Source organism: Coregonus clupeaformis, chromosome 7, assembly GCF_020615455.1.
Source record: "Coregonus clupeaformis isolate EN_2021a chromosome 7, ASM2061545v1, whole genome shotgun sequence".
NCBI lineage: Eukaryota > Metazoa > Chordata > Actinopteri > Salmoniformes > Salmonidae > Coregonus > Coregonus clupeaformis.
The window spans coordinates 344,016-356,613 of NC_059198.1; the positions used below are offsets into that span (position 1 = coordinate 344,016).

Consider the following 12,598-nt stretch of genomic DNA (forward strand, 5'->3'; position numbering starts at 1 on the left):
TACATAAAACGCCTACCTTAACATTTGTCTCTTTCACACTGTCAGTAAGAGGAGAAAAGGTATGTTCTTCTTACCATCTGTACTCAAGTCATAATTGTTTGTGTTAACCTTTCTCACTACTCATCACCCCTCTTCCTCTCCTCCTGTCCTCCTCCTCTCCCTCTCTTTGTCCTCCCTCCCCCTTCCTCCTCCACTTCTCCTGACCACACCCCCCCCTTTCCCCTGCTCTTTGGACCACATTGAAATAACTGCTGTATAATTCTTTCATGAGTTATCCTCTGGCTATGTACTTTTTACAGAAAAATGTTTTACCTCCAAAATTACATTAAATCATCCCATACCCTCCTTCACTTCCTCCTCAGGTGAAGAGGGAGCCAGGGGAGAATGGGACCAGCCTCACGGACGACGAACTGGTGACCATGTCCGTCCGGGAGCTCAACGCTCACCTCCGCGGCCTCACCAAGGACGAGATCCTGCAGCTCAAGCAGCGGCGGCGCACCCTGAAGAACCGCGGCTACGCAGCCAGCTGCCGCGTCAAGCGGGTTACCCAGAAGGAGGAGCTGGAGAAGCAGAAGATGGCGCTGCAGCTGGAGGTGGACAAACTGGCCGCGGAGAACGCCACCATGAAGGTGGAGCTGGACTCGCTGCGCTCCAAGTACGAGGCTCTGCAGAGCTTCGCCAGGACTGTGGCGCGCAGCCCGGCCGCAGCAGTGGCCTTGACCCCAGGGGGTCGGGGCCTCGGGGGGGTCATGGAGCCCCTGGTCCCCGGGAAGGTGGCAACGGCCACCAGCGTCATCACCATCATCAAGTCCAAGACGGGAGCCAGGTCGTAGTATCGGGGTTGGGCGGCGTGGAGTTATCAGACTAATGAAACAACGTGTACTATAGTCAGTGTATCATCATGGACCACAGGATTAGTTCCCTTGTCTGTCTTTTGGGCCAGAACATACAACACAACCCCCCAAACCTTTGTACCAGCTACTAGTAACACTCTTTCAATTGGCCAGCAGCAGAGGCCACACCCACCCTTATCAGACAGCCTTTAATAGGCTAAACCATACTTCCATTCTGCCTTGGCACTGTACAAGCAGAAATGCATACACCAGAGGAGGCTTGTGGGAGGAGCTATAGGAGGACGAGCTCATTGAAATGGCTGGAATGGAATCAATAGAACAGTATCAAACGCATCAAACATATGGAAACCACATGTTTGACTCCGTTCCATTCCAGCCATTACAATGAGCCTCCACTGGACTATACACATCCTCTATAGTGTATTTTCACATACTGGATTCCAAAAGGTTAAACGTCACGTGAGTCCAGGAAGGCCGTACGACGCAGTCCAATCCATAATTGATATCACTCCATCTGGTGTCGGAAGTCGAGCTCTTGATTGATTGGTGTGTTTTTGTACATGGTACTAAGTGTTTAGTGTTTGTTTCCTCCAGATGGCCCCTATTTGAGTCTTTTCTGTCCCGACACCGGATTTTGATGGGGAAATGCACTGTTTCATAACTACTAGCCACCAACAGTCTTGCCACAACCGGTTGGCATTATGCTTCAAGTTCTTAGCCCTCTCTTCGTACACAAGTGGAGAAAGAGTGATTGCACTTAGAAACAAGCCTGTGCCTGTTAGAATGCACTGACTACTATGAGAAGAGGGAAATGGTCTCAAACTTGTACTGTATGTTATTGATGTTTTGTGAGCAACCTTCAGTAAGGACTAGTAACTCACCCATCAGACCAGTTCATGTGATTTTAGTTGGTTAAAAAAAACGTTAAGTTAAGCATTTATTTCGGTTCAATTCAGCCTGTCACAGAATTTTACGAACAGGAGATGCAATAATACAACGTATGCACTGAAAAATACAAAAGGTCTCTTACATGGTTAATGTAAGTGGAATGAGTCAATCTGATCGGCAAAATAATACAATAGCCTACTTGGTATGGGTTATTAATACTACTACTACTACTACTACTACTACTACTACTACTAATAGGTGTGATGTTGGCGTTGACAATGCCATTCCAAGATAACAAGATTTCTTCTTTCTCCAATATCTGAGAACCAGAATGTTTTTACAAGATCTTGTGATGATAATGCTTTGGGGGTACAATATTATTTCAAACTCAATTTGTGCTCCATCGAGTAAATAAGTTGAAACTGGCTGGTCACATATTCATTCCAAAATAATATTCACACAAGCTTTACTGTTTAATTGTCAACGTGTGTGTGTGTGTGTATTCTAGAAGTCGTTGACTTGGAGTTCTTGATTTGTATTGATGCATAGACGAGCATCTGGCATTGTTTATAGAAACACTGGTAAAGAAAACGTAAAACAAAAAACCTGTGATATCCTTTTTGCAATTGTACCAAAAGTGGCTTACTATTGAAGGCTGGTAGCTTTTTCTAGTGACTAGGCGCATACTGTGTGGAGTAGCGCGTGACGTGATGTATAAGTGGCAGTTGGCAGTGTTGTTCACTGTATAGATGTCATGCTGTGGTATTTTATATAGGAATCTGTAATGAGATAATATAGCTGGTGTAAACAACATATATTGTCTTCATCCATATTGGCATCTGTGATATCTCTTCCACTAGCTGTGATTCACAAATGTTTTTGTCATTACGATGTTATTACAGTCGATGTTATTACTTTCTACGTTATTACAGTCGACCGAGCAGGCATAGATGGGATAAGATAATGCCAAGGTAATGCCCTTGGTTCATTTTGATGGGGTAAGATAATGAATGCCCTTGGTTCATTTTGAATCGCAGTTAAGTGACCCTCCTCACCTCTTTGGTTTCAATTCCAGGGGGACATCGCCTCTTATTTAGAGATTAAACTGTTATTGTCTTATCCATTTACCAAAGGGATCTACCTGCAATTTGCGAAGGGATAATAGCCTCACAATTACTTTTTCAAAGACTAAGCAAAATCGAAATATTGACTCTCTTACCCTCTAGCCAACCCAAGCATTGTAAAATGTATCCTTGAAGAAATCACTTGTTCTCATTCTAACTATGAGAAGAGAGGCTCAGCATGCAGCTTTATACAGGTGACTAATAACAGGTCGTCTTCTCACTGTCAGGTTGTTTTCATGGTTTGTGCGAGGGTAAACATGCACTAATCACCAGCTTGTTCTGCTCAGGAGAAAACAAGATTGCCCTAAAAATAAACCATTACAGCTCTGAGAAGAAGCTGTTAGGGATGGCAGTTATGTTGATAGTCGCTCATTTACCATTTTTCTAAAAAGGGCTTTCGTTCTGACACTGAAAGAAGATGTGGGAAGATCAAAAGCTGCTGCCAGTAATGCTGCTTACGTGCCAAGTGTCACCCCTGTCTTCTGACCCTTTAAAAGTGATTTATCAGTAAGCAGTTTTACATTGAAAGGTGAATATATCTTTGTAATGACATTAAGGGATAAGTTCGGTATTTTACAACTTAATGTCAGATGGTTCCTTGCCCTGAATGTAGTCTATATGAGCCTGGAGAAACTGTATTCCATGGTTTGAATTTCTTTAAACAGCCAATATATGTCAACTAAATGTATCCTCTGCCAGCTAAAAATCAATGGGAGTGGTGGGGGCAACCGTGCAAATGTTCAGAAAGTGATGCCAAATCACCTTTAACTAATGTAAAACCAAATCATTACAGTTTCTCCTGGCTCATAGACTTCTATCAGCACACTAGAAGTTGTATGGTGGTTAGACCTGAACAGGAGTAACCCAGCACACTAGAAGTTGTATGATGGGTAGAACTGAACAGGAGTAACCCAGCACACTAGCAGTTGTATGATGGGTAGCACTGAACAGCAGTAACCCAGCACACTAGAAGTTGTATGATGGGTAGAACTGAACAGGAGTAACCCAGCACACTAGAAGTTGTATGATGGGTAGACCTGAACAGAAGAGAATATAAGGTCTGCACTCTCCAGTGTCTAATGTAGTTACTATTCCCCACACCTCTGAGCCCACATCAGATCAGGGGGCATCTGAAATGAACAATTCCCTGCATAGTCAAAAGCATTGCACTCTATAGAGAATAGGGTGTCATCAGACACAGACCTGATATATATTGTATGTACGTGAAAACATCTTCACTATGTCTTCTGAATACGCTTAGATATTTACATTGACTGGAAAATAATATTTGGATATATGACTCTTTCCAGTATGGTTGTTGGCGTTCTTCTTGTTGTGGCAGTCTTGTGGAGTGAACCTTAATGTGAAGTGTCTTTACAATGTTAAAAAAGGCACCCCCGACCTATGACATGTCTCGCATAGGACATGTATCTCTTCAGGAGATGCAGTAACACACACACACACACAAAGGTGTATAGTAGGTAGCTACTGTAGGTAGTGTTGACTGTTGTGAAAAAGTGACCCTTATACATATGCAAACTCAGTGGACAGGCGTGAGAGGTGAGTAAAGCTAGAAGAGTATTGGTGTAATAGTGACAAGTGACTGTGGTCTAATGATTTTTATACCAAGAGCTCCTGTGTTGTTTTGGATTGGAATTCTTTGTAAAGGTTTTTGTGGCGTTGTTCTTTTACCCCACCCACACACACACGCACCGAACAACAGTTGGCCCTGGTTTATGTTGGTTAAGGAGATTGAAAACCATGGGAACTGTGAAAGAGGGTACAAATGTTCAGATATAAATATATTGTGTAGAACCGATACGATTACCTGTCATGATAGAATTGTGAATTGTGTCAGATCCATTCGTTATATATTTATCTGCAATGTTCTTGAACGTTCCACCTCACTGGACACACCACAGATGTTCACTCACTGTAATGCCTGTCAAAAGGGATTCTAGTCTAGGGAAAGTAGCCCAAGGCCTTAGTAAACCCTTCTCAAACAGTAGACTTACCCTGAACGAAGCCCCTAAACCCGAAGACTATGGAGTGATATTAGAACCACCAGAAACTGAATATGTATTCACAAATTGAATTGGAATTCAATCTTTTATGAATTTCCGTTGTCATAAATATCACTCCGTAGATTAGAAGACTGGTATTACCTGTCCTGTAGACTAAACCTACAGATCTTATACAGTCTATAGATGTGTGATTTATAACAATGGTAAAACAGGGCTGAAGTTACATGTACTGAGGCATAAGAAGTGACCAGGAACACAATCCTAAGTAACATAAGGGCCACTTGCAATTTCTGTTGTCATCTGTGTTTTGATTAGTTTGGTTCCTACCATGCTGCTAATTTAGTCATTACTGCTCATTGTCTCCTGAAACTCCATTGATTTAGCGTTGTTTGTTGAATGTGTATTTGATATTGATCTTATCAACACTGGAATTAATTTGTTCTGCACCCAATCTTGTTTTTACTTGGTTATGGCTTTTTGTTTAAAAGCGAGTTGTATTAGGGAGGATTAATAACTTATCAGCACTTGTGTGACGATTTGCTAGCTCTAGTAGGGAAATGTAGGCTTTTATCAAATTATGCTTGGTGAACATTTGACTGTGCAGGTATTTCTCACTCGAGTATAAGTCTATGTTTCAAAGGTATAAAGTCTGAAAATAAAGCTGTTGGAAGTGTGTCTGAATGGTATATAAAGTTATTATTAATCTGTTTTTGTTATTTTTCTGTATGGGTTGTAATAAGATATTGCAGTACTTTGTATGGAAAACAGAATAGTTTAACTATTTGTAAATTATTGTACTTTTTTGCAATCTGTAGATAAGTAATATGATGTATTCATATATAACGACTGTGGTTTTAACCGTGGTTCTCTGAAGTGTCTAAGTTATTGATGTGTGTGTGTGTGTGTGTGTATATATAGTATGTTTGTTGATACAGCTTACTTTATTTTCTATATGACCAATAAAAAGGTTTTGAAAAGGACTATTAGATGTGACCCTCTCTTTCTGTGGTGGCCCATTCAGACACTGTTGAAATGTTGAAATGGGGATTTGTCATATTATTCTGTGGCGTCATTGACCCACTTTGATGATCGTAAAAATAAACTGACGGGGAAGGCTTTTTGCTGTCCAGGGTGGGTTTTCGGGAGGCAGTGATCATTTAGATGGCACAATTTCCTCTTTTTTTTGTAATCCAAAAAAAGCCGTCGGGCGGGCGACCCAGTTTGACTAACCTCGGCGGACATATTTATGGCCCGACACGACTAAAACATGAGAGTCATGAAGGATGTGGCGGTGTGCCTAGCTGTCCTAGATTAGGAAGAGTAGTGAGTTAGTCATTGCCTGTCCCTCTGGGCCTCCTGGGGCCCTCTGTGTATTATCACATCAGACATCACATGAATGCGTATACCTTGACTCACATTCAGAACATGTTTTATGTGGGGAACCTGGTTAGAAAATAACTTATGATTCTGTCTAGAGTCTACTCTAGACTAATACCTTTTTCCCACTAGGCTACTGAGCTGAACCAAACCGAGCAGAACTGTAGGTACTGCGCTGGCCTGGTTACACATCCATCCACTGTAGTTGGGGGAACTGTGATGTAAAGCACAGTGAAAGGTACATATCCACACCAGCACAGTTTGGTTGGGGTCAGAAAGATAGTTCCAACAGGGTGTAACTGTTCTGTGTAACCCATCATAGCTTCTTTTTACAACCACTCCCTCCTATCAGCTCATACAGGTCTCTGTCCTCATCAGACTCATCAGATGTTTCACTCCCCTGCCACCTCCCGTTGATGGCTGCCCCAGACGGTCTCTCTGTCCTCATCAAATGCTTCACTCCCCCCCCCCTAACCCCCCCCACGATGGCTGCCCCAGACGGGCTCTATGGCCTCTGAAGACTTTATTAATTTGGCGGGTTGGGTTAAGGTGATCTGGTGGGCAATCTAGGACACTTCTGCAGCAGGTGCACTGCCCTAGATCCTAAACCCGCCTGGCGCCCGCTGCCGCCAACCGCACAATTAATGTTACCACCATCCCCATCAGCTGTGGTGTTAATTTACCACCATGCCCTACTCTGCCAAAGCTTAGCATTATCCAAATGTCATCGTTTTAGAGGACACATCTATTAAAAAGAGTTATGAGTGTTATTCATGAACAGCAAACTACACTGAACAAAAATATAAACACAACATGTAAAGTGTTGGTTCCATGTTTCATGAGCTGAAATAAAATATCCCAGAAATGTTCCATATGCACAAAAAGCGTATTTCTCTCAAATTATTACATTTACATTTACATTTTAGTCATTTAGCAGACGCTCTTATCCAGAGCGACTTACAGTTAGTGAATACATTTTTTTAAATTATTTTTTTATACTGGCCCCCCATGGGAAACGAACCCACAACCCTGGCGTTGCAAACGCCATGCTCTATCAACTGAGCTACATCCCATTAATAAAGGGAAATTCAAGGACAAAGCTATGTATTATTCTAGGTGCTTACTAAACACAATGTGTTAAAGTAATCTTCGTTCTACTCTGAGTACAGTGCCTTACAAAAGTATTGAGCCCCCTTGGCATTTTTCCTATTTTGTTGCATTACAACCTGTAATTTAAATTGATTTTTATTTGGATTTCATGTAATGGACATACACAAAATAGTCCAAATTGGTGAAGTGAAACAACAAAAAGAACTTGTTTCAAAAGTGGTGCGTGCATATGTATTCACCCCCTTTGCTATGAAGCCCCTAAATAAGATCTGATGCAACCAATTACCTTCAGAAGTCACATAATTAGTTAAATAAAGTCCACCTGTGTGCAATCTAAGTGTCACATGATTTGTCACATGTTCTCAGTATATATATACCTGTTCTGAAAGGCCCCAGAGTCTGCAACACCACTAAGCAAGGGTCACCACCAAGCAAGCAGCACCATGAAGACCAAGGAGCTCTCCAAACAGGTCAGGGACAAAGCTGTGGAGAAGTACAGATCAGGGTTGGGTTATAAAAAAATATCCAAAACGTTGAACATCCCACGGAGCACCATTAAATCCATTATTAAAAAATTGAAAGAATATGGCACCACAACTAACCTGCCAAGAGAGAGCCCCCCACCAAAACTCACGGACCAGGCAAGGAGGGCATTAATCAGAGAGGCAACAAAGAGACCAAAGATAACCCTGAAGGAGCAGCAAAGCTCCACAGCGAAGATTGGAGTATCTGTCCATAGGACCACTTTAAGCCGTACACTCCACAGAGCTGGGCTTTACGGAAGAGTGGCCAGTAAAAAGCCATTGCTTAAAGAAAAAAATAAACAAACACGTTTGGTGTTCACCAAAAGCCATGTGGGAGATTCCCCAAACATATGGAAGAAGATACTCTGGTCAGATGAGACTAAAATTGAGCTTTTTGGCCATCAAGGAAAACGCTGTCTGGCGCAAACCCAACACCTCTCATCACCCCAAGAACACCATCCCCACAGTGAAGCGTGGTGGCAGCATCATGCTGTGGGGATGTTTTTCATCGGCAGGGACTGGGAAACTGGTCAGAATTGAAGGAATGATGGATAGCGCTAAATACAGGGAAATTCTTGAGGGAAACCTGTTTCAGTCTTTCAGAGATTTGAGACTGGGACAGAGGTTCACCTTCTAGCAGGACAATGACCCTAAGCATACTGCTAAAGCAACACTCGAGTGGTTTAAGGGTAAACATTTAAATGTATTGGAATGGCCTAGTCAAAGCCCAGACCTCAATCCAATTGAGAATCTGTGGTATGACTTAAAGATTGCTGTACACCAGCGGAACCCATCCAACTTACATTTACATTTTAGTCATTTAGCAGACGCTCTTATCCAGAGTGCATACATTATATTTTTCATACTGGCCCCCCGTGGGAATCGAACCCACAAACCTGGCGTTGCAAACGCCATGCTCTACCAACTGAGCTACATCCCTGCCGGCCATTCCCTCCCCTACCCTGGACGACGCTGGGCCAATTGTGCGCCGCCCCATGGGTCTCCCGGTCATGGCCGGCTACGACAGAGCCTGGATTCGAACCAGGATATCTAGTGGCACAGCTAGCACTGCGATGCAGTGCCTTAGACCACTGCGCCACTCGGGAGACTTAAACTTATAATATATAATAAATAATATGCCATTTAGCAGACGCTTTTATCCAAAGCGACTTACAGTCATGCGTGCATACATTATTATTATTATTATTTTTATTTTTTTTGTGTATGGGTGGAGCAGGAGCTGGAGCAGTTTTGCCTTGAAGAATGGGCAAAAATCCCAGAGACATACCCCAAGACTTGCAGCTGTAATTGCTGCAAAAGGTGGCTCTACAACGTATTGACTTTGGGGGGGTGAATAGTTACGCACGCTCAAGTTTTCAGTTTTTTTGTCTTATTTCTTGTTTGTTTCATGTTCAAAGTGATAGGCATGTTGTGTAAATCAAATGATACAAACCCCCCAAAAACCAGGTTGTAAGGCAACAAAATAGGAAAAATGCCAAGGGGGGTGAATACTTTTGCAAGCCACTGTAATAACATAATATGATAGCAATATTATATGGTGGAGCTTTGCTCCCTCTGCTGGACATGGATAGGTAGTGCAGAGAGGGAGAGGGAAGTTACTGTATGTTGTAGCAGCACACACTGAGTGTACAAAATATTAGGAACTCTTTCCATGTCATAGACTGACCAGGTGAAATCTATGATCCCTTATTGATGTCACTTGTTAAATCCACTTCAGCCAGTGTAGATGAAGGGGAGGAGACAGGTTAAATAAGTATTTTTAAGCCTTGAGACAATTGATACATGGATTGTGCCATTCAGAGGGTGAATGGGCAAGACAAAATATCAAATCAAATCAAATCAAATTTTATTGGTCACATGCGCCGAATACAACAGGTGCAGACATTACAGTGAAATGCTTACTTACAGCCCTTAACCAACAGTGCATTTATTTTAAACAAAAAAGTAAGAATAAAACAACAACAAAAAAGTGTTGAGAAAAAAAGAGCAGAAGTAAAAATAAAGTGACAGTAGGGAGGCTATATATACAATAGAATAAAGTGACAGTAGGGAGGCTATATATACAGGGGGGTACCGTTGCATAGTCAATGTGCGGGGGCACCGGCTAGTTGAGGTAGTTGAGGTAATATGTACATGTGGGTAGAGTTAAAGTGACTATGCATAAATACTTAACAGAGTAGCAGCAGCGTAAAAAGTATGGGGTGGGGGGGCAGTGCAAATAGTCCGGGTAGCCATGATTAGCTGTTCAGGAGTCTTATGGCTTGGGGGTAGCTGTTGAGAAGTCTTTTGGACCTAGACTTGGCACTCCGGTACCGCTTGCCGTGCGGTAGCAGAGAGAACAGTCTATGACTAGGGTGACTGGAGTCTTTGACAATTTTGAGGGCCTTCCTCTGACACCGCCTGGTATAGAGGTCCTGGATGGCAGGGAGCTTTGCCCCTGTGATGTACTGGGCCATACGCACTACCCTCTGTAGTGCCTTGCGGTCAGAGGCCAAGCAGTTGCCATACCAGGCGGTGATGTAAGTGCCTTTGAACTGGGTATGGTAGTAGGTGCCAGGCGCACCAGTTTGTGTCAAGAACTGCAACGCTGCTGGGTTTTTCACACTCAACAGTTTCCCGTATGTATCAAGAATTGTCCACCACCCAAAGGACATCCAGCCAACTTGACACAACTGTGGGAAGCGTTGGAGTCAACATTGGCCAGCTTCCCTGTGGAACACTTTCGACACCTTGTAGAGTCCATGCCCCGACGAATTGAGGCTGTTCTGAGGGCAAATGGAGGGGGGTGCAATTCAATATTACAAAGGTGTTCCTAATGTTTAGTATACTCAGTGTATAAGAGGTTTTACCCAAGGTGGTGCCACATGACCCAACAGGAGGTAAGGTAGAGGAATCCCCTGCTTGTGACCACACCACCCAGAATGGACTGTGGTGTATTAACTAGAAACACAGTGGGCTGGGCCTTGGGGTGTATTCACTAAGTACCAAATGGAAGAAAATAGAGCGGAACAGGAAGGAACCATCTGAATTTGTCCAATAAGAAACTCTGGGTCTTCCTTTCCTGTGCCGGTCCTCATGAGAGCCAGTTTCATCATAGCACTTGATGGTTTTTGCGACTGCACTTGAAAAAACTTTCAAAGTTATTGAAATGTTCGGTATTGACTGACCTTCATGTCTTAAAGTAATGATGGACTGTTGTTTCTCTTTTCTCCCGTGTGGCACAGCAGTCTAAGGCACTGCATCTCAGTGCTTGAGGTGTCACTACAGACCCCGTGGTTCGATTCCAGGCTGTATCACAACCGGCCGTGATTGGGAGTCCCATAGGGCGGCGCACAATTGGCCCAGCGTCGTCCAGGTTTTGCCGGTGTAGGCCTTCATTGTAAATAAGAATTAAATAAGAAATTAAAATTAAAATAAATAAAAAAATGTGCTTATTTGAGCTGTTCTTGCCAAATAGGGCTATCTTCTGTATTCCACCCCTACCTTGTCACAACACAACTGATTGGCTCAAAAGCATTAAGAAGGAAAGAAATTCGACAAATTAACTTTTAACAAGGCACACCTGTTAATTGAAATGCATTCCAGGTGACTACCTCATGAAGCTGGTTGAGAGAATGCCAAAAGTGTGCAAAGCTGTCATCAAGGCAAAGGGTGGCTACTTTGAAGAATCTCAAATATAAAATATATGTTGATTTGTTTTTTGGTTACTACATGATTCCATATGTGTTATTTAATAGTTCTGATGTCTTCACTATTATTCTACAAGGTAGAAAATAGTAAAAATAAAGAAATACCCTTGAATGAATAGGTGTGTCCAAACTTTTGACTGGTACTGTATGTGTATATTATTTTCTATTATATATGTGTATATTTTATTCTATACGTGTATATTCTATTCTATTCTGTGTCTATTTTATTATAGTCTACAGGTATATGTGTATATTCTATTCTATATGTGTAATTCTATTCTATACGTGTATATTCTATTCTATATGTGTATATTCTATTCCATACGTGTATATTCTATTGTATACGTGTATATTCTATTCTATATGTGTATGTTCTATTCTATGTGTACATTCTATTGTATACGTGTATATTATTTTGTATACATGTATATTCTATTCTATATGTGTATATTCTATTTGATTCTATATGTGTATATTCTATATTATATGTGTATATTCTATTCTATCCATGTATATTCTATTCTATTTGTGTATATTCTATTCTATCCGTGTATATTCTATTCTATTTGTGTATATTCTATTCTATATGTGTATATTCTATACTATATGTGTATTTTCTATTCTATTCAACAGGTATATGTGTATGTTCTATTCTATTCTATATGTGTATATTGTATTCTATTATACAGGTATACATGTGTATGTTCTATTCTATAAGAATATATTATGTTCTATACGTGACGTTTCTATTCTATTCTATTGTATATGTGTAGGCTGTATTCTATTCTAAGGGACTTGCAGGCTCTGTGACCTGCTATTTGATGGATTATGGATGTAGCCTATTGTAGCCTATATGTTAGAGAATGAATGTGAAGAACAGGGACCAGGTGTCCTCTTCTATTTAATTGTAATTTCACACTGTAACTATATTCTTCATTTGTATGCACACGGTTAGCCTTAAGTGTGAATACAGATGCAATCACATGA

The 12,598-nt window shown here is 41.6% G+C and overlaps 1 protein-coding gene across 3 annotated transcripts in view; it reads left to right on the plus strand.

Annotated features, from left to right (window-relative positions):
* Positions 1-5,871, plus strand: part of LOC121568720 (transcription factor MafG) — a 29,876-nt gene extending 24,005 nt beyond the window's left edge. For all 3 annotated transcript variants that reach the window (XM_041879118.2, XM_041879121.2, XM_041879119.2), the window contains exon 3: positions 363-5,871. In XM_041879118.2, the coding sequence (XP_041735052.1) occupies positions 363-833 (471 nt within the window). In that variant the 3' untranslated portion in view covers positions 834-5,871. The remainder of the gene's footprint in view (positions 1-362) is intronic.
* Positions 5,872-12,598: the final 6,727 nt, after the last annotated feature.